General features: G+C 39.5%; 2 protein-coding genes across 5 annotated transcripts; one reads left to right on the top strand and one right to left on the bottom strand.

The window, feature by feature from the left end:
* Positions 1–139: 139 nt before the first annotated feature.
* LOC113687085 (endoplasmic reticulum lectin 1) lies at positions 140–21,376 on the bottom strand. The gene is made up of 17 exons (XM_089193114.1): positions 21,162–21,376; positions 19,226–19,327; positions 18,687–18,764; positions 18,289–18,366; positions 17,400–17,466; positions 16,478–16,533; positions 15,693–15,833; positions 9,511–9,593; positions 8,680–8,736; positions 7,862–7,919; positions 5,304–5,420; positions 4,363–4,428; positions 3,709–3,756; positions 3,335–3,375; positions 2,603–2,680; positions 1,546–1,621; positions 140–809 (listed from the first exon to the last, which is right to left on the bottom strand). Exons 1-17 carry the CDS (start codon positions 21,300–21,302, stop codon positions 735–737), a joined length of 1,362 nt encoding a protein of 453 aa, XP_089049240.1. The 5' UTR covers positions 21,303–21,376; the 3' UTR covers positions 140–734.
* LOC113687086 (ATP-sensitive inward rectifier potassium channel 11) lies at positions 10,775–14,947 on the top strand. Of its 4 annotated transcripts, XM_089193113.1 has the most exons (5): positions 10,775–11,214; positions 11,339–11,456; positions 12,009–12,074; positions 12,523–12,869; positions 13,962–14,947. In XM_089193113.1, the coding sequence occupies exons 3-5, from the start codon at positions 12,011–12,013 to the stop codon at positions 14,778–14,780; spliced, it is 1,230 nt and encodes a 409-aa protein (XP_089049239.1). In that variant the 5' UTR covers positions 10,775–11,214; positions 11,339–11,456; positions 12,009–12,010; the 3' UTR covers positions 14,781–14,947. The 4 variants fall into 4 exon arrangements, with proteins under 4 accessions (XP_089049239.1, XP_089049238.1, XP_089049237.1 ...); XM_089193112.1 differs by lacking the exon at positions 11,339–11,456 and having other exon boundaries at positions 10,824–11,214; XM_027204793.2 differs by having other exon boundaries at positions 11,103–11,456.
* Positions 21,377–21,759: the final 383 nt, after the last annotated feature.

Consider the following 21,759-nt stretch of genomic DNA (forward strand, 5'->3'; position numbering starts at 1 on the left):
TCACGGTTATTGCACGACAGACATACACACACACACACGCGCGCGCACAAAATAGATAAATAAAATAATAATAATAATAATAATAATAATAATAATACAACAAAACGAAAACAAAATACCCAAACCTAATGAGGCTAAGTATTTGTTCACCGATTTAATCCTCTCTGTCCTTAACAATCACTCCTTCCTCTTAATACCACTGCCTTTTTGATGCGCTATCTTGTCTTTGTAATATTTTGCAACCCCTTGCATAATTGCGATAGTTTTTTCACAGCGATAAAAAAAGGACTTAGGCTATTGAGACAGGAAACGTAGAAACCAAGCAGAACACGATTCTGTTCTCTTAACAAAAGAGCCGAGCAATGCAACGGTTCATGGGAAACTTGGCGAGAAAACCCGCCCAACGTAAGTTTCAGCAAATTTCGTGAAAATACCTTACGATATAGAACCATTATGTAACCTTTCAGGCTAGCAGTTTTGTGATGGTTCTTAAAAGTGAGGTCAGCGAAGCCAACAAAGCGGAGCGTCGGAGTTCATCCAGAGTTGGTTCCTCATTTACATATGCTTCTTTGGCTGACCCTAATTCAATAGTTTTAATTAATTGATACTTAAGCCCAGAAAACAGGGTGTTCTGATTTTCATAGATAAACACTGTCTTTCTCACTCATATTTTCACAAAAAGAGATTTGCTGGTATTTCCGGATGAAGACGTTCATCGGCAGACGGTTTTTTTTTCACAAATTTTCCACTACAAATAATCCATGTTCATCCATCTTTTCCAAGAGAGGACAAATAATTGGAGATTCAACCTGTAGTGGACGTAAAATAAGGACAAACATAATTTTTCACTCGAGATGGTAAGGTAAAGCCTGCACTCAAGCCCAGTGTCTCACCCAGCCGGAGCTTAACCCGGATTCCATGGCATGAGAGACAAAGATCGTCACTACTCCCCCCTGGTTGGCATGCCAGTGTCCATCACGAGGTTACCCCTCAGCATTTAATCCGGCTTCCCCGAAAATTCGGCACTATCCGTTTATACTCACGGGTGAAGAGAAACTGAGGGAGAGTCAAGTGTTTTGTCTAAGAACACAACACAATGACTCAGCCAGATCTCGAACCCAGACCTCTCGACCCAGAGTCCAACCAATAGGCCATTGCGTCTTCCACTTTACACTTGAATATAAAGGCCTGGGCCGGGTTGTTCAAAGCAAGATTAAGCTAACCGAGGGTCACCCAACAATATTTGATTCAGTCTTGTTGCTTTACAGACAGTTAAAACAATTTGTACTTTTTTTCCTCAGTTTTGTTATACACTATTGTTAAACTCTTGAAAACGTGAGCCGTTATATACCCCAAATTTAACGAGAAATACAGGTTAAATCAATTTTTTGAATCCTGGATTACCGCTAACCACCTTTTGAAAAACCGGCCCCTGAGTTATAAATCGTATTAAGCGGTCACCTGAAATGAGGTTACAGACAACTGACACCTGGCATCTTAAAAATTGAATCAGGTATTTTTTTTCCTTATGTTTATCGATCTTACCCTTAGAATATATTCACACGTGCTTGGCTCCGTTAGCGAAAGGGCAACTTCTTGAAGATGTGTCGACTCCTTGCATCTGCAACAAGTATGTGTCAAATTGTAAGATGTTGCACAATTGTCACGTTTGTGGGGGTTCCAACTCAAGCCAGTTTCGATCGTGCGGTCGAATGCTACTTTTAACTACCAGACCTTGTTGCTTAGTTATACCATAAACTTAGCTGATATGTTCCAGTGCTGTCTCTCGGTCTGCCTGTCAGATCTTCAAACTAATAGTCTCTCCGTACACGTTTGTTTGTCCGCCGGCTCGTCCGTCGTTACGTCTGCTCGTCTACTCTGTTCCGAGCGTTCAGTTAGTAAAACGAAGCGCAAAAGTAAACAGTATTAGTATATACCACACAAGTGAAAATGCTTTTCGCCTGCATTGATTGGCTAATTCGGAATTGAATAGCAAGTAATATTCACTTCCGAGCAGCCGACGAGACAAAATCGAGCGTCTAATTTACGACTACTTTTCGCTATATATTTTTTCGGTATCTGTGTTGTATATACTAAGACAATTATTCATTTAAGTGTCGGTGAAAGTGGTGGATATTTCACTATTCACCTCCACTTCGGTGAATAATTATTAACTAGAGAAGCAGAGAAGTGAAAAACCGAGGGAGGTTTAGCTCGAGTCGCGTAATGAATCCCACGTGACCCAGACTTTCCTCGGTTTTTTCACTTGCTCTTCTGCTACCATCACTCTGTTTGCTATTTCGCCCCGTGTTACTGACTGAACTCCTTGAAAAGCTGCCTTACGTCCTTCAATCGTGTCTGTCTGTCTGTCTGTCTCTTTGATCATGTTTGTTTCTATACCTATTGGTCCTTTGCGCATGATCCACTGACCCTTTCACAATAACTGCTAAAAAAAATTTAACCGAAAGCTCTACCGATATGAAAACCTCTTTGCTCCTTTAGGACGAAAAGAAACGCCGTAGCGTCTCTATTGTCCCATCTTAAAAAGACTTACGATGCATCATACAATCGTTCAATGGCTCTTTGAAGGCTTTATACCTACTTTAATCTAACTACGACACTCCTTGGTTTTCCAGTTAAGTCGCAAACGTCCCCTCCACTGTAAAAATGATCAATGTACCTGAAAACAGAATATGCGACACAGCGCCAGAAATGTTTTAACCCTACAAATACGACTCCATCGTTAACTTAACGACATGTGCTAGCTTGGCTTTCTAGTTTTACGATTATAATGATCTCCGCTGGACAGACCATTGGGTGTGACCATTCAAATGAGAGCTTTAGAGCATCAAATTCAAGCAGCGTTACCTAAAAAAAGGTCTCCCTTGCGTCCGTGACTAGTATAACCATTAAAAAACAAACAAACAAACAAAACAAAACACTAAAACAGAGAAAAAAAAAACCCAAAGACAAATAAAAGTCAACAATCCAGCGGACTAACTAGTAAACTGGCTCAGCCCTCATGTACTACTAATTATGATTAGTATATACCACACGAGCGAATAGTGCTGTTAGCGCACGCGGATTGAACAGTTCGGGAGTGAGTAACAGGTATCATTCAACTCCCAGCAGCCGAAGAGACAAAATCACTGGTTTATTAAAAGAAGTACACTAATTTCGGTGCTTCCTGTGTGGTGTATTCCGTTAAAAAATAACTTAAAAAAAAATAATAAAAACATTATTTCTCGCAGTGTCGGTGAAAGTGGTGGATATTTGCCTCCACTTCAGTGAATAATTGTTATTTACTTTTGAAGATGTAACTGGTATATCTTACCCGTCACCTGCCCATTTATCTTTCTTCCAGCTGATATGAGCCTGTAATTCAAAACAGATCTTTTTACCGGTGGATATGCAAGGCATTGGAACGAGTGAAAGAGGGGAATCGATATGCAAAAGGTCGAGCCGTTAGCACAGCCTAAGGCATGCATCTTATTTAAGACGGTGAACGGATTATTAAATAGGAGTGATCAATTGGGGAGGACTCTTGTAAGGATTACGTCTAAGTTTGTTTCAGGGTAGTACAGATATTCTATTTGCTTTTTTTTTTATTTTGCATATAATAAATTGCCCTAAATGACTGGAATTTCATTCATGCTTAATTAGCCAATGCAAACTGTACAAGTTAAACATTTCAAGACCACAACATACATTTTCCACCCATTTTCCTAGAAGTATATTTATTCTGGGACCATTTGCCTACAAAATAAAATAAAATGAGTCATTCATCAATTCACAACGTATGTATACCTAATTGGCCTCTCCCCCAATGGGGCTTTTCAGTTCAGAGCCAATACAAACAAACTGGAACCCAACATTGCCGGCTATTTACACGAGGTTCAACCCAGAGTAAGGTTTTTATGTAAGCAACGGGCCTCAGGTATTCTTTATAAGAGGATTGATTTAATTAACTAAATGTCCTTCCAGTGTAGCCTTCGGCTCTATTGACACGGTTCACAAAAATAAATGTTCAGATAAAAGGTTCAGCTAAATTGTACACAGTTTAGAACGTAGTGTTGTTGAACAACGGCTAAAGTTTACATAAATGGTCAGACCATCGTGTATTATAAAAATCCCAACTGGCAGGAGGTAGACCATTAGGCTACATAAAGCCAAGGAGTTGAACTTGGTGCAAACGAGAACAAAATACAATTATAAATAAGTAGCAGGATAAAAGGAATGAACCTAGAGCCATCAGATTACTGGCCTAACACCCTATCCACACGACCTCCAAAAAGGCAGAAGAAATGTTTTAAAAATGCTGCAATATCTCTCCGCTTAGTTTGTGTCAAAAACGTTCCCTACCTCTTGGTGAAACTGCGTCACTTGTTTGCCGTAACAAAACTCATATTTCCACCAGCCAGACCCTCCCTGAAAAGAAACACCAAGCGAAAAACACCCTAACATCAGTGTGCATCAGTATGCATCAGTATGCATCAGTATGCATCAGTATGCATCAGTATGCACATTCTCCATACTATTCTCTGTACAGTTCCTACGGTATTAAAAGGAGAATTTGTTTCACCATGAAGAGCTTCATGAATGGGTGGTAATTTCCTATATTCTCGTGACCTTTATGTTTTGTTACGTAGTGGTAATAGAGAGAAATTAGATGCTAGTCACTCGTAATAGTGGAGGGGTTAAGGCAATCTGGGAGTGCATTGCTTTTGCTTCAAGTGGCTCTGAGTAAACAACCCGCCCCTTCCGGCAATCAGGTGCAAAACTTGTTGCGACTTGATCTCTCACATATTCCTAAGTTTAAAGTAAGTTACGTGTGTTCAATTTGACTTCTAAATGACTCGCTGTTATTTCTCAGTTCACAGGTAAATTGGGCTGTAATTTTTTTATATGAACAGACGACCAAAATTCGTCCCACACTGGACTAACACACAAGGTCTTAAAATAACTGATGGGAATATGCTACCTTCGCTATGACATTTGCAAAAAGGTTAGACTTTCTAGCCTTCGCGAGTAAGGACGATAAGCCGTAGGCCCAGTCCCCTACTTCTCTGTACTGGTTAGCAGGGGACACTAAAGAACCCACGCACTTCTCGTAAAGAGTAGAAAACGGGACGGCCCTAATTATTAGCTCTTCAGCACGAGCGTCTCGTCACCATTGGGAAAGTACCCCGACTAGTCTCAGATCTTCCTGCGGGCGGAGAAAAGCGCGTCCTGTAACACTAATAATGAGGGCCTTCCTGTACGTATCTGCAAAGCTCACTCAGGTATGTCTGCTTTGTACTCACACCAACAAGACAGTAATCTCCACTTAGAAATGATGCAGTCAGCAGATTGTCAGGCTGGGGTAAAATTTTTCTGTGTTCATCTGCTGGCACTGGTGACTTGTCATCGTCTTCTGGAGGCTTTCAAGGAAATAAAACCAAAGAATTAAGTCATTTCAGTTTAGCTGCTAAGGTAATTACGCCATATCACCTAGCGCCACGTGACTGTAATACTTGAGGAACAAATAATCATGATGGTCACGACACGAGATATTTCTCAAAGAAATATACAAACATAAAATTAGGTATAACAATAAAATAAAATAAAAAATGCTATAAATCAGGATTACTTATAATAATATAGACATGCGTATCTCTACGAAATATCTACTACGGCTTTTGAAATTTTATGAGTTTCTTTTGAAAAGGTATTAAAGTCCGGGCAGGATTTCACTGCAGCTGGGAGGGAGTTAAAAGGCTTAGCGGCACAGTCTTGAAATGTGCCTGCCTCCAGTGGTATTTTAAGGTGAATAGTTTCGCTGGAACGTAAGCATCTGCCGTGTTGTACTGCTTCAAGCCTCAGATTCCTGGGCCAATGTTCATCATACAAGGCTTTGTGTGCTTCTTTAATTAAATGCCAGTCCCGACGCTCTCTCATTGGTAACCAGCCTAATTTAAATAGAGTATTCACAGACTTCATATAGTGACCCGTGACAAAGCTGGCAGCGGAAAACTGAATATGCTGAAGCAGATGTGGATGTTAACCCCGCGCAATAAAAAGGTGCCATTTTAAATAGTTTTTGGAGAAGCCGAGTTTGTTGAATTTCTTTAGCGTCGTCTTGAAACAAACCGTACCCGTACCAAAAGCCTTAGAAAAATCGGCGAGAACCATCGAGGTGACCTCTCTCCTTTTCATAGCGCGCTTTATGTCATCTCTTACTCCAAGAAGGGCAGTAGTGGTAGAGTGCTCTTTACAGAAACTGGAAATGTTATCACGAAGAAGAGAGGCGCTTTTTTGCGAGCTCCGACGTCTGCCAGCCGACCAACCTTTCGCACACCTTAGACAGCACCGGTAATATCGAGATTGGTCTTAGTTCGTTATTGGTCGTTGGGTTGTCTACCTTGGATATAAGCGACACCCTGGCGATCTTCCAAAGCTTTGGGAAGTATGCTCCAGTTATACAACCGTTAATGATCCAAGTGAAGGGGCCCGCCAAGTGGTCAGCCACTAGCTTTATGAATGTAGTTAGAATCTGATCAGCTCCCGAGGAACAATCGGACCTTAAGGTTTTAATCGCTTTGAGTACCTCTTCTCTAGTAGAATTATATACATCGGGGAGATTTTCGATCAGTTCCGTCAGCTCAACGTAGGAGGTCGCATTTACGCTAAGAGTTCTTTGCGCTGTAGACGTGAAATGACCATTCAGCTCATCAGGGTTGAAGCACAAAGGCTTTGGGCTAGGCCTAAGAATTCTGTGGATGACCTACCATACTTCACTTGACTTGCTTGAGTAAAGCGCTTTCTCAATAAAAGCTTTACAGGCAGTTCGGATAGCAGCTTTCAGTTTGTTCCTTACTGAACGAAAGTAGTCCCACTTTGTAACAGAAGGGGTACTGTGGGCCTCATATCTGGCAGTGTCTCTCTCCTTTTGTAGGTCTCTAATGTTGGAACATTTCGTCCAAGGCACTGGTGGCCCAGTAACACGTATCCTTTTTAACGGGGCGTGTCTTTCTATGCATTCTCGAATTAGGGAGTTGATGGTCTCTAATTGTTCGTCAGGATCGTTCGAATATGATATGATGCACATGGGAAGCGTAGAGAAATCCTCTACAAAAGACTCCTCTTTGAAGTTTTTCATATCCCGTTTGCGATTAAACCACGGTTGAAAGCGGGGCAAACGGACATTGATGCAAGCGTAGATGGCGTCACGATCACTTATTATGGAATAAGGTACTATACCTGTGTCCGTAACCTTCTGTGGGTAGTTTTTGATGAGGTGATCTATAAGAATTTCCGCTGTCTTTGTAATTCTTGTTGGATGCGTCACTACTTGCGTTAATCCAAAGACGTCAAGGATGGTCTGGTACCTTTTTGTAAGGTAGTGGAGAGGACTAAGCATGTCGATATTGACATCGCCAGTAAGGATTAGCATGCCATCCCATGACACTGTGAGATGACCTAGCAAACTCTTGAGGCTATCTAACCAGCTAGATGGATTTAGAATACGTTCAGAATTATAAATCACGCCCACCAACGATTTGCTGTACTTGTTTCGGCTGAGAATCTCTAACCAGAGGTGTTCCATCTCTGGACAGGAGTTCTCTGTTAGTAGTTGGGCCAGCGATCTCAGGAGTAAAACAGGTCAGTGAAAGACTTTGGACCTTGACGGAAAAGGGAAAACCGCCGAATATTTGTTTCACTTGTTAAATGGGTCATAAAAAAACGGAAACATCTTTTAACAAGTTATAGGAGGATTAAACAAACAAATCTCACTACGAATTTTTTCAAACATTTGAAACACCTATACGCGGCAACACTTGGTGAACACTAATAACTGGCTAATTATAATCAGTTTTCTTACCAAGAATCCCTCAACACTAAATTTCTCCTCCATCAATTCAGAATAACTTCTGGGCTCACTACAAATAGAATTAAAGAACCGTAATTGATACCATTTCTAGGGCCTGAGAACTTTAGCGAACACAGAGCTGGCCTAATCTTGAGAAGGAACTTGAAGGGACATTCATCTTTCTTTCCATAAACGTTACACTACTAATCAATGATGTCATGATGAAAATCGGTGGCTACGATAGGAATTAGCTCCACAAAATTTGCCTGAAAATTGAGTGCCATAAATTTTTGATTTGTCATTTGCCGCGTCATCATGTATTTTTCCTACTTTAAAAATCTACAGCGTTTAAAATTTACCCCCGTTTGAACGGGAAGAAAACACACAGCACTATGTTAAGCGCAACTTCGTGACTCCCGTTTCGTTCAGCTTCCGGCAGTTTCGGTTATTTTCTACTTCGACTCTTGATTAGTTTATAATTACAGTATCCAAATACCAAAATCATGCTGATCAAAACAGCCACTCAGAGTAAAGAAAAATATCAGAAGGGGCCACTAAGAACTCAAAGCAATCTGCCTGAAGGGCGGGAAAACGCGAGTTAGATTTACTTTTAAATCTTATTGGCTTAGAGAGTGGCGCGAGTGTTCTAGGCCAATCACAGAGCGGAGTTAAGCAAAACTTAAGGAACACATGGATAACTTTCGAAATTCAAATAAAAATTGCTCCATTTGAGATTTTTCTGATGGACCTCCGCGATTTCTTTCTTTCGCTTTAAGATATCGAATTGAAAATTCTTCTGATTAGAGATGTTAAGAACAACGGTTACTCACTCTGGTGAACCCTCCATCGAGTGACAACTTATATGATGCACAGGCTTTTCACGATAACTGAAAAAAATAAAGAGGAACTTAGAATTATATACAGCAACGACAAACATCACTTTCCACTTGCTTAAAACAGTACTGATGGAGCAGTGCCATAGTTGTATCTCAATAAAACGAGTCGGCGATATTTTTGCACATATCTACCAGCAGCTACGTAATGACTTGCGCATTCAATGTGCAATCTGCGCTCGTCTTCTTGGTTCTTAACCCTTTACACCCTAACATAAGCCTTCATATTCTCCACACTAATCTCTTTACAATTCCTGAGGTATTGACAAAGAGACTGTGATAAAATAAAAGCTTCCTAAATAGGTGATCATTTCTATTACTCCCATCACCTTTAAGCTTGATTCAAGAGTGATATTGTATGGAGAAATTAGACGCCAGCCACTCTCAAGGTCCTAGGGTTAACCATTCCCGTTTCATTCTGGTAACCTTGTACCTCTTGTGTTTTTCTTACTTCGCAAATTATAATTTTACTGATCTTGTTTCATCTTTTTATCATTTTTTTTCCTATTCAAAGCCAAAGAAGGAACAACCGAAAATTAACTGCCAATCATGGGTGGGAATTTTAAAAATATTACAGAGCTTTGTCGGGCAAATGTTATCGTGATACAACCAAAATCCTTTCCCCCTCCCCCTCCCCTACCCCCTTGCGCGATAAATAATGACCGTTCTCTAACAATTTCAAAACTACGCTTCGAGTCTATTAGGTTATTGAGACTTTCGTGATACAGACCATCGGAGTCTCATTCGAAAGATAAAGTAGAAACAAACCTGTATGCTGGGTTGGCACAAATAAGTGGCGTGAACACTTCAACCTCATAGTGACAAGTATGGATCTCTTTGACAGAAATAATCTGATGATCGAAACAAGAACATGATTTAGTATTGTTATGTTGCGGTGCAGAACTTCCACATAAGGACTCCAGAGGTTGGACTCTATTTTTAAAGAGGGGTAAATTTCTAAAAACAACTATGGTGATGCGTCGATTAGGGGGGAGGGGAGGGTGTGTTACAAGACAATAGTCCATTTTACAGTCGTGTGCTTGGTTGCCATGCCTTTGAATAGGAGTGAGGCTAAGGGTGACCTTGTTATGATACAAACCTTGCTGCTTTTCAAATGTAAATTACTTTGTTATCATGCTAACTAGATACTGACCTTTATCACAACAAAGTCACCTTCAGCCCCACTCCAAATCAAAGGCTTCGCGAGTAAGTGCCCAACTGTAAAATGGCCTAATTGGTTTTTATAACTTAGTTGATAACGTAAATTGGCCACCGTAAAGAGTTTCAAACGCTGACGTTTCGAGAGTTGGCTCTTCGTCAGAAAGAATCGAAACAATGAACGCTCGAACCGTCAGCTTTAGAGCTGAACTCTTTTCAGTAGCCAATTTACATTACCAACTCAGTTGATAAAGCAATTTTTTTCTATTTTCAGCCTTACAATTCTTGGAGGAGAATTTTAGAAAAAACCGTGTGTTTAAAATGTTAACACAACCTGCGAACGGATCATTACAAAATACAAACTTATCAGCTTTGGGGTGTTATCTTAATTTAACATTAACATTATTCATTCTCAAAGAGCTGTAGAGTAGCTTGAGGGGAAGGTTACAACGCAGATGACGGGAATAGAAGTTGACAGCTCTCAGAGGCGCTCTATAACTATTCGAAAATATGTTTTGCAACACAAAATATAAACAAACGCCTCAACCACTTGCGTTCACAATTTATTTGTTCGACTTTACAAAAAAGGCATTGTTCTAAGCTTCTGAATTTCGAAAGATTACACCACTAAGTTTTTCGGTTTCGACATGAACGTGAACGAGGGAATAATACACCCGAAAAAGAAACACGTGGGATTTACTTAAACGTCAGAAAAACGCACACGCTGAAACTTAACACGGACAAACTAATGTTTTATTTGGCGATGACAAGGAGAATTTGTTTAACAATCAACAGCTTTTTTTAGTAAATGATCATTTCCTTTACTCTCATGACCTTTATATTTGATTCAGGGGTGATATTGTAAGGAGAAATTAGATGCTAGTCATTATTTGGTGTTAAAGGGTTCAGTAAAAATTTAATCCATGTTTGGCTCAGCTTAATCGTGTATATATAGAAAAAAATTACTCAGGTCTTCCAACACAAGAACTTCTTTGAGTTGTTAATAAGGCACAAACGTATTTGTTAAAGTCTGTCGTCACATCCGGCGCTAGATCGGGATTTCACTGTTATTCACCGTAAAATTCCGACCACGTTGATTCCATCTAATTCTGTATTCAACATTACTTGACAGCGGAGTTTAACTTTCTTCCACTTTCGGATCACAAACGCTTTTAAAGTACGACCTTGCTTGAAATGACTCTATTATTCAACTTTACTCTCTCCTAAAAGCAGCAGCAGTCCTACATCTACAAGCAAATATTTTTTTTCTCTGATCGTCATCAAAGTGAAGCGGTCATCTTCTCGTTTAACGTGGTAAGTCGAACTTCTGAACGGTAAATTCAAGTAAGTAATCCCGGCGTTTACATCGGCAGCATTCATAACATAAACGCTCGTTAGGCTGAGCAAAACTTTCAATGATAAATATTTGGCTTTAAAGTAACAGGTAGGAGGAGCACCAGTTTGTTCTTTACGAGCATAGCGAAGGAGTCAAAGTCAGGATCGCCGGATTGCGAGTAACGTATTCTTGAAGCACTCGGTTGCACGTCTCCCCAAAGGTAGGGGTTCAATGGTTGTCGAAGGTATGATAGGCGACTGTGCCATAATAGTGGCCATAAGGCGAAACCCCAGCGAGAGAGGCAGTTCGCAGGCTAAACAGACGGCGGTAGACCGCTAATAACCGACTTTTATGGAAATCTATTGCAAAGGGCGGTTTTACCGTATTGATAAACTGTAACTCACGACTCGAGTACAATAAAGTGCACCTCTTCAAAGGAAAAACTACATACGTTTAGCCAGTAGAAGTGTACAGATGTGGCCAAGATCTTAGCTCACTACTTCATTTTGACTTCATGCTGGAATTGTACCCACAATGTCAAGCTTAAAGTTCTCTTTCACTTTTAACTGCTTCAATGGCTGTATAGCATCAGTAAGTTTAACGAAAACGTTTAACGTTAATTCCTCGACGGAAGAGAACCTTAACTTTCCTTGCCTGCTTTACTGTCAACAAAACTGTAATAGATGACAGTCTAGGATTTTAAAATTTCTGAAACAACGATAATATAAAGACAATTTTGAGGTAATATAAATACGGTATAATTTTTCTGCAGTTATGGCGTACATTATGAAACCGATACCCAAAAGAAAATTGGATTGTCGTGATCTCAGTTATCCAGGTAAGAAAAACAATTCTCTCATAGTAATGTAGCATGTGCGAGAGGAGGTGAGTTGAATCAGTGAGAGAGTTGTTAATAGCAGGAAATAGAGTGAAATGTCTGGCAAGTCAACCTTTAATGTGTTTGGACGCTTGCCAGTGGACCTGGATTGAGTACATGAAAGCGAGTCCTCCCGGAAACGTCTCAAGGAAAATTATTCGGAAAAACGCAAATAAAGTCGTTTTCCTTTTTTTTATTTTTCTTATCATTGGGTCTTTCTTTTCTCTTCTTTTCTTTCCTTCTCATGAGTTCAACTAGGAATACTTTCAATTGTGCAACTTGAAGAAGAGCAAGAGGTTTGAGGCATTTTGGAGAGATAAGTGGCATGCAGACCCAGCCCAACTTCGGCGAGCATTTCTTCCAGAAACAATTCTAAAAAATTACAAAACTTTTTACCCTATCTTTTCAGATTTCTCGCTAACAAAGAGTTACACTCTCCCATCAAAGGCCAATCGGTTGGTGCAAAAAAGTGGCAAAGTGACTCTGCAGCCCTCCAGAGTACCTCAGAAGAAAAAGCTCACCATGAGTGATTTTTTCACGACCTTCGTCGAGGCCAATTGGTGTTTGGTGATTGGGATGTACTTGGTTGTTTTCATCTTCAGCTGGGCATTTTTCGGCACAGTTTGGTTTGCGATCTTTTGGCTCCGGTTTCGGTTCGATAGTGGGGTCATTTGCGTGGACAATGTTGATTCATGGACCTCTGCTTTCTTACTGTCTGTGGAAACGCAGACTACTATTGGTTATGGCGGTCGACAGGTATGGCGCTCTTGTTCTTCCCCTTCCTCTTTCCTGCATTTTTCATGCGAATTGAAGCAGGCGCGAGGCGAACAAGAGGGGCGAGACATACCCGAGGGGAGCAGCACTCCCCCCCCCCGCCCATCGCGTGTGCTTACGATAAGCGTTGTGTATGAACACAAAGTTTATGTCGCTGTTTACGCGCAAATTTTGCAATCCGAAAAGGAAGAAACAATTAAAAAAAATATATAAAAACGACAACAACAACAACAAATATTATATCTTACCACGATTTGGACAAATGAAATGAGAATTTTAAATAAGCGTTTCATGCGCCAATCCGAGGATCCACCGAGGTTAAACTTAAAACTTAAGTGTCCTTTTTAAGTACTCTGATGAACCTGTTGAAACAAAAAGCGGACTGTAAGTGATGAAAAGTATCATCCCATTCAGTGTCAAAAGTGGACCAGGATTGCTTTTGTTTTGCTCATCTTCGTCCGGTATTGGTCGAAAAACCACTACAAACACACTGCATAATTCTCTTGTTGTAAAAGGTCTACAAGTCACAATCAGTCTGTACTCGAGCCTAGCGACACATCCAGTCGGAGTATAACCCAGTTTCTGAAGCATGAAGTGACTGGGAGTATCCTTGCTCCCTTTCCCCACCCGTGAAGCATGCTCACAAAGTAACTCCCCAGCATTTCATCACGATTCCGATACCCATTTATACTCCTTGGTGGAGAGAGGTATGGGATAGTAAAACGTTTTGCCCAACAACACAACAATTTGACCCGGCCAGGGAACCATTTCTCGAAGGTCTCCGTAACTTAGCGAGCCCGTAGAGCTGTCCTGTTTTAATTCAAGATGAGGGTCTACATAGTTTTAAATTTTAAACAATAAAACTTTCTGGCCATTTTAATTAAATTGAGAATCAAGGACTTTTTCCACTCTTTATAAAATTCGTCCTACTTAATATCTAAAACAAGATATTGAGCCATGCAGTGTTGTCTCGCAATCGACAAAGTCGTGAAAAACACATTCCGCAAACAAGTGAAACTTACGCGAATAAATATATTTTTTTAACTTTTCTCTTCTTTTCTTGTTTTACTTCAGATAACCCCTCAATGCCCTGAGGCCGTGGTCTGCCTTCTTCTCCAGTCTCTCGCTGGCTTCCTCTTAACTACGTCGCTCCTTGGCTTTTTTTTCGCAAAACTCTCCCGCGCTAATCCCAGGAGCAAAATGGTCCTGTTCTCGGAGTGTGCAGTCGTGAAGCTACACAACGACCAGTTGGCATTAATGTTTCGGGTTGCTGACGCACGTAAGAGCCAACTGATAGACGTGACAATCTCTCTCCACTGCTTTCGCTTTAAGACCGACGAAAATGGACACGAAGTGTTGAAGTCTCAAAGAAAAATTCCGATCACTATCGAGCATGAACAGGAGAGCGACGAGCTCATCAAGCCGTTTCTGCTGATACCTCTGACAGTAGTGCATGTCATTGACAAGCAAAGTCCGCTGTACAAAATTGGGCCTCAACAGCTGGCGAATTCCCGGATGGAATTCATCGTTGTGTTAGAGGGTGTAGTGGAATCAACGGGTAGTGTTATCCAGGCCAAAACTTCTTACTTGGCGGACGAAATTCTTTGGGGTCAGAAGTTTTGCGACATTTCCCTCTACGACGCGATAAAGACGGACTTATCGTCCTTTGACAAAACAACACCAAAGCCAACACCTGAAATGTCTGCTGAGGAATACGAACAATCGAAACGAACACAAACAGAAGTTCAGGAAGACGAGACTGTGACATCAGATAGTGAAGAGAAGACTACTGAAAATGGCGATTGCAAAATCTACATTGAACCAAATACAGCATCGTCTACTCAGAGATTCTACAATTGTTGCAAAACTAAATGCAATTGCGTAACCGTTTAAAGTTATAAGATATGTTCCGATGTCCTTTATTCTATACTGACCAAAATTTAAAAAAAAACCTTTTTTAAGCACATGTGGTTTTGTTGAGGACAGGCAGCCATGGCAAAGATCACAAGGTACTAAGCCGTTAATTTACAAAAAAATAAAAGATAGAAAAAGAAAAAAAAGGTTCCAACGCGCACATTGACATGCCATGAACTGCGATAAACAATAAATAAAATAATAAAAAGAGCCACGAAGATCCATCGGGACAATAAACCAGCACCAAGTAATCGGTTCCAAAGAAAAGTGTGCGTTGATAAATACAACATGATAATTCGCTTAACTGACAACTTTTGAAAAAGAGTCCTAATTTGTAAATAAAGTTTAGAAAAAAAAAAATCTTTGGAACTGAAACAGAGCACCCATGGTTTTCTGTTTTCTACTTCCTTCTGTTTTTTTTTTCCCTCTATTTATTTCCTTTGATCTACAATTACGGTCATTTTCAGTCCTCAACCCAAGCTATTTTTAGCTTACTGGTACGCTGAACCAAGAAAACCATTTCACATCAGTTTTCGAGTAAGCGTCACCATGGTCTGTGATTGGCCTTGACAACTCGCGTCATCCTCTCAGCCAATCAGATGTAAATCAGTGATCGCGACTTGGTCACCCGCGTTTTCCCGCCCTTCGGGCAATCACTTTTCGTGTTTATCTATCACTGGCCCCTTCTGCTATTTTGCTTCGTTCTCATTCAGGAAAATGGGTTCTCATTTACAATCGCAATTCATTTTCACCAACTGTAAAACTAATCGTAATTAATGATAATAGCAAGAACCTAAGACACTCAATCGCGTCTATCGGAAAAAAAGAAAGAAAATTCGTTTTCAAATGCATCCAGCGTAGTCTGGACAAATTTGCCTCATAATGTCTTACCTCGTTACTTGACCTCGGTGCACACATGTAAATTATATTTGTTGTTCGAGGTTTATTGCCAAGCAGATCACAAGCGGTGCCATTATCCATGATCACTTTGTAGTAAGGAAACACTTGACCATTGATCTTACGAGTTGGAACCTGGCAATAGTGATGAAAAAGTAAATCAATCAGTGACCGAGTAGTATGATCAGTTCGTCCATTACGAGGTCATTGTTGACGCCAGTGAGATAGTTCGCCATTGGCATCAGAGAGTTCTCTGATCTAAACAGCCCTATTAACTAAAGTAAAACAGTGAGATCCACAGAACGTGGCAGATCAGGCCCCAGTTGTTTGAAGGTTGGTTCACACTATCCACTGGACAAATTTCTTTCTGATGGAAAGCGCAGTACATTTTGTTAACACTTATCCGCTAGATAAGAAATTCGAAAAGCCTGGAGAAATTGCGATAAGATTTCTTTACGAGAAAGACAAACCCTCTGAGATTTGCCACTCTGCCAGCGTGACTTCGTAGTTCGGTTGGTTGTAGCGCTCAACTAATATCGAGGAGGCACGGGTTCGAATTCCGTCGAAGCCTGGATTTTTTCAGGCTTCTTTTCTACAACTTCTAAAATTGCAGTCCACCTGTGAGGAGCATTTCTTCGCTCGAATTTCATTCAAAAGTGAAATGAAACTGATTTTATTAAGAAATTGTGACAATGCACTTATTTTAGCTGTCCACACTTAAATTGAGCATGAAAGCAAACCTCAACTAGTTGCTTTAGTATGGCACAATCCTAACTTACAATCTTGCTAGGATCTTCTGCTTCCATAGGAGGCGAATCTAAAGGTTTGGGATCACCTGAAAGACAAGCATCCAACATTATTTTCAATCCAACAGATGAAAATATAAACACAAAACTCATACTCAAGAACAGAAGTCAGTGTCAGACTGACGTTTCGAGAGTTAGCCCTTCGTCAGCTCGAAACGTCAGCCTATTCACTCTTTGCGGTGGCCCATTTACGTTTTCAACTCAGTTATTAACACTAAATTACTTGCTATACTCTCCCACCGACGCAGCACCAAAGTTTTTAAAAAAACTTACCCCCTTTATTCAGAAGTCAGAGTAAGTCAAAACAATTGAACAAAAGCGACAGTTCTGAGCCAGGCGAACACCACAATGCCAAATCAAGCTATGGGTTTGTATGGAAAACATAGTTTACATTGGGGGATGGGGTGGGAAAGGGAGGGGAGGGAGGGGAGGGAGGGGAGGAAGGGTTAAAAAAAACAGGCTCACCTGTTTGTTCCTACCCTAACACAAACAAACAAATTTGAGATAACAAAATAAAATGAGGCAGTCCACATTATGCCATATTGAAGATTACCAAAGCCTTGCTTTTCACCCTTTAACTCCCATGATGTAATAGTTAATTCTCCCATCTTGCTGAGACACTCTTCATTTTACAAAAATTTGGTGTTAGATCAAGATAGCAACTTGTACAGGTCTGACAAGTTTTAGTATTCTCGTCATCTGTTTGCTGGATAATGGCTGGATAATGTTGGGAGAAGTAACATGTTAATCACTTCTGGTGGTCAGTTAAGGGTTAAATCAACCAAACTCACAAGAAAAGGTTTGCATTTAGCTTGAATTTTAAGATGAGGATCTTAGGGACTCACACATGGCCAATTTACTGGGATAAAATTATTACATCCACACATGTTTGTACCTGAGGACTTCTTGTCTAAGATCTTGGGTTCAAGTTTTCCTAAGTAATACTCCTGCGCTTTTGAATCCTAAAAAGTAAAGTGCTCTAGGTCATGCATACAGTACAAAGAAAACCATGCAATACATGACAGGTAGATGGAAAAAGAATAACAGTCAGCCTTCCTCTTGGCTGGGTTTCTATGAGATTGTCCTCTTTGACCCCTAAGAGTTCTAATTTCTCCTCACAATATCACCCCTTAATCAAACATCAAGGTCAGGAGAATAAAGGAAATGATCACCAAATAAAGAGGCTCTTGATTGTTAAACATATTATCTTGGTCAGTAACTGAGAAAATGCAAAGAGACCAGAATGGAGAAATGCATACTCATGATAAGGTATAGAAAGTTAAGGTGCATTTTGAGCATGACCATTCAGAAATAAAACTTGGAAGAGTCCATTATGAAATCAACTTAGTGACCTGGCATTACGAGCCTTACATCAAAAATAGTAGGAATGACATTGGCACTGGTCATTGAAAAAAAAATTCATCATTTGAAGCAAGAATGCCATTTGGATGGGTCTTATTTATGAGAACAGATTGATTGGATGAGATGGAAAAAAAGGAAGCCTTGGTTGCTTCATAAATGAGGAGTCAGACAGCAGAGCAAAATTAAAATGATAGTAACAGTAGTCAAAATTTTTAGCACACTTGAAGAAAAAATTTTCAACAGATAAGGCTACTCCTTTGAATCTCAAAATGAAGCCCATCATAATTTCATTATGGTATTAAATGGCAGAAATGAAAACTAGTCAAAAGCATACTTCTCTTTCAAAAATAATCATAGAGAATGTCTACTTAAACTCAGAAAATGTTCAAAAATTTTCTATGAGAAAGAAAGATTTTACAAACCTGTACACCAGCTTTAAGCTCATGGAACTGTTTGACATGTCTTCCATGACAGAGTTCATATGTCCAATATGAATCTAACTACAAAGCAAAAGCAAAAAAAAAAAAACCAAAAAAAAAACAAATCTAAACAAAAATCATTAGAAGTAGAGCCTGAGTTAAAAAAAAAATCTTTATTTCCTTTTGGAACCTTGGTGGGAGGAAATGATTGCCAGCAGTAAAATTTTAGTCACAAATTTAACCCTGTAACTCTTATGACTGATGTACACCATTGTACATGAGAAATTACTCAAACTTATAACTTATTTACCTGACAGGTAGAAGTTGTTATCATGATCTATGAACAAATTCTATGTACTAATTGACAAGGTAATGTGTAACAGCTAGAGGGCAGAACTCACCCTGTATGAGCACTCTCCTCTCCTTAAAAGAGACTCTAAAAGTATCTCTGGATCTGGTTCATTGTACAAATATTTTTTCTACAAATAATGCAAATTAAAAAGTCAACATATAGTTTGGCTGAATCTCCTACAGAAAAGCTCACTCTTTGAACAATTCAACCCCGTGACCCCTAAGAGCGATCAGCATGAAATTTCTCCTTACAGTATCACCCCTGAATCACACATTGGGTCATGAGAATAAAGGAAACGATCACCAACAAGCATTTGATTGGTAAACAAATTCTCCTTGTCAACACCTTAGGAAATGTATAAAGAACAGTATGGAGAATAAGTATATTGATGTTAGGGTGTAAAGGGTTAATAACCATTATTTAGCTCTATGTCAAAGAAAATGACTCTTAAAAAATCATTTTAGAAACCCTTTTACCAAGGTCAATTTACATTATCAACCCAGTTGATAAAACCAAATTCTCTTCAGTATAATCACATCACGTGGTTCAGAAATTAGCAACAGGTAGTCCAATGTTAAATCAACTTACCTCATTAAGTGTTTCATCTTTGGGTAGTATACATCTGTATTTTTCATTATCCTTTGTTATCATTACCACTGACTCTCTACTGCTTAAGAAATCCTCACCATTCTGAAAGCAATGAGATATTCCTTCAATTAATTTTTCATTCATTCAAACAATTGAGCAGGGCTCGAAATTAGCACTCGCAAACTCACGAAATGCTAGTGGTTTTTCGAAGTTGCAAGTCTAAAAAATATCCTCTAGCAAACATTTGCTAGTTAGGTTCCTTCTTTTGCTAGTAAAAAAAATCTTACTGGCAAAACTTTGCTAGTAGACAAAAAAGTTAAGTTCGAGCCCTGTTATGAGCCAGCTATTTAAACAAAGTTTAGCCATTGCTTAACAAAACCACATTCTTAACTATCTTGAATTTAGCTGAACCTTTAATCTGAACATTTCTTTTTGTGACTAGTTTCAAGAGGGCCAAAAGCTAAGAGTGGAAGGAACATGACTATTTCATTAAATCAACCCTCTCATAAAGAATACCTGCAGCCCACTGCTTGTGTAAAATGGCAGTTTAGGTGAGACCTCATTTAACTATCTATGGGTAAGTCGTTATTTTCACTTAGCAAAAAGTAATATGTTAGAACTCTCCTTTAACGACAATAATCAGTCAAATAGACTGCCTGTGGTACCTCTTATCGCTGTGTCAGTAATAAATTGTGGAAAATTACACAGGTAGAAGGATTGCTCGACCAGTTTGAAAAATTTCTTTCACCCGATTCATGCATGTGAAATTTTCCTGTGTACCTGTGATGATGTTTTTGATCCACAGGAATGTTGCACATGCCCAATGCATGTGGCTTGGCAGGCAAAGCAATGTGCAGTACAAGAAAAACTGGCTCATTTCATAAGTGTACAGGCAAGATTGTTTCTATGCCCTGGCTGCCATTTAGCTAAGAATATGAGCTTGGGGAGTATGAGAATGTTTAAACTGGCACAAGGAAAGAAATATCGATAAACTGGCTCATTTCATGAGTGTAAAAGCAAGATTGTTGCTAAGCCCTAGCTGCCACCTAAATTGACTGAACGAAAAAGCAGCAATCTCCAGCTTGATTTTTGCCAGTGATTGCTCGGTAAGGCATAACAATAGAAGCTGCAAAGTTCCTTCTTTAAGCTGCCTCATTTGAAATATTAGCCAGCAGCCCCATTTCCTATCTACAGTCCTGGTACATGGTATCTTACAGCCACAGAGACAAAGTTAAATTTCTTCCTACTGATGTGATGAATGGCAAACCCCATTAAAACATTTCAATGCATGTATTTGTTCAACCATGCTATAGATTTTAGTTTAAATCCAATTGACATTGGTTGATATCAGAAAATTTATATTCAATTTTACTGTTGATTTTATGAATTGTAGATAGATTATATACTTGTATATAAATTTGATAATCAATGTATCAAAGAATATCTTCTGCTACAAACAAATACACAATGGGACATGACAACATTTTCCAATCTGTGTATTTCAAGCTAAGAATAAGAATTTTTGGGACAATTTTGAATGCGTCGTTTGGAAGATTCTTCCTGACTTTTGGCAGGTCTTCTCTTCCATCTAATTATTTGAAGCAATTTGATGCCAAAGACTATCTCCTAGGATTTACAAAATGATAAAAGATTCCATTCATAACGTTTCTGTGCCGGTAGGATATTATTTAAGCTCAGATCCAAAGCTTAAAAAATATACAGAACACCGTTTCCATCTGATATTCTAAAACTTAGGCTCTTTCGGTAAATATTTCTAACTGTTCAATGAACTAGGCCGGAACTGTTGCTTACAGGAATTCACTTCATGATCTTGACAAAAGGTAGCAGATTTTGTGGCAAATATTACAAAACAGTTGCTCAATTGTTATACAGAACAAGCGATTTACAGTAGTGAGCATTTATCATGCCAACTCACCGTTGTCACTTGTCCTTCTCGCAATGATACCGGTCCACCCCAATTAATATCATATTGCCCCTCGTCAAAAGGATTAAAACATCTAACGCAGATAAAAAGAAAAACTAAAGAAATTACTGATGTTTGAGTTCGTTGCCGCATATCGCTACACTCATCAGACCGACGACGAAGCAATGTTTTGAAGCAACGTGTCGGCCGAGCGATACATTGGTGCCCAGTCCTCTTCTGGTCCCATTCCCATCTCATTTGTTCATTCCATTCGTAAAATTTCACTTTCGTTCCTGACAGATCAAGGAAACCTAGAGCCGTGTAAATCTTTAAAAATCTCATACTCTCTGTGTTCTAGACAAGTTCAAAGAACTGGGATCACTACTGAATAACAAAAAAGTTATCATATGGTGCACACATCCCTCTGGAAAGAGGGATCTACACACTCTTCAAATTATGGAAAGCCTTTTGGGGGGTGAATTGAAGTATAACCGGCGAAGCTGGTGTATTTTGGGGGGTTTTCAATAACGCGTGTGAAATAAAAGTAACCTGAGCGGGAAAATTTTTTCTCGAGGCTCAGTCAAATGCACTCAACATTTCAACCCATTAT

Source organism: Pocillopora damicornis, chromosome 14 (genome assembly GCF_964200805.1).
Source record: "Pocillopora damicornis chromosome 14, jaPocDami1.2, whole genome shotgun sequence".
Classification (NCBI taxonomy): domain Eukaryota; kingdom Metazoa; phylum Cnidaria; class Anthozoa; order Scleractinia; family Pocilloporidae; genus Pocillopora; species Pocillopora damicornis.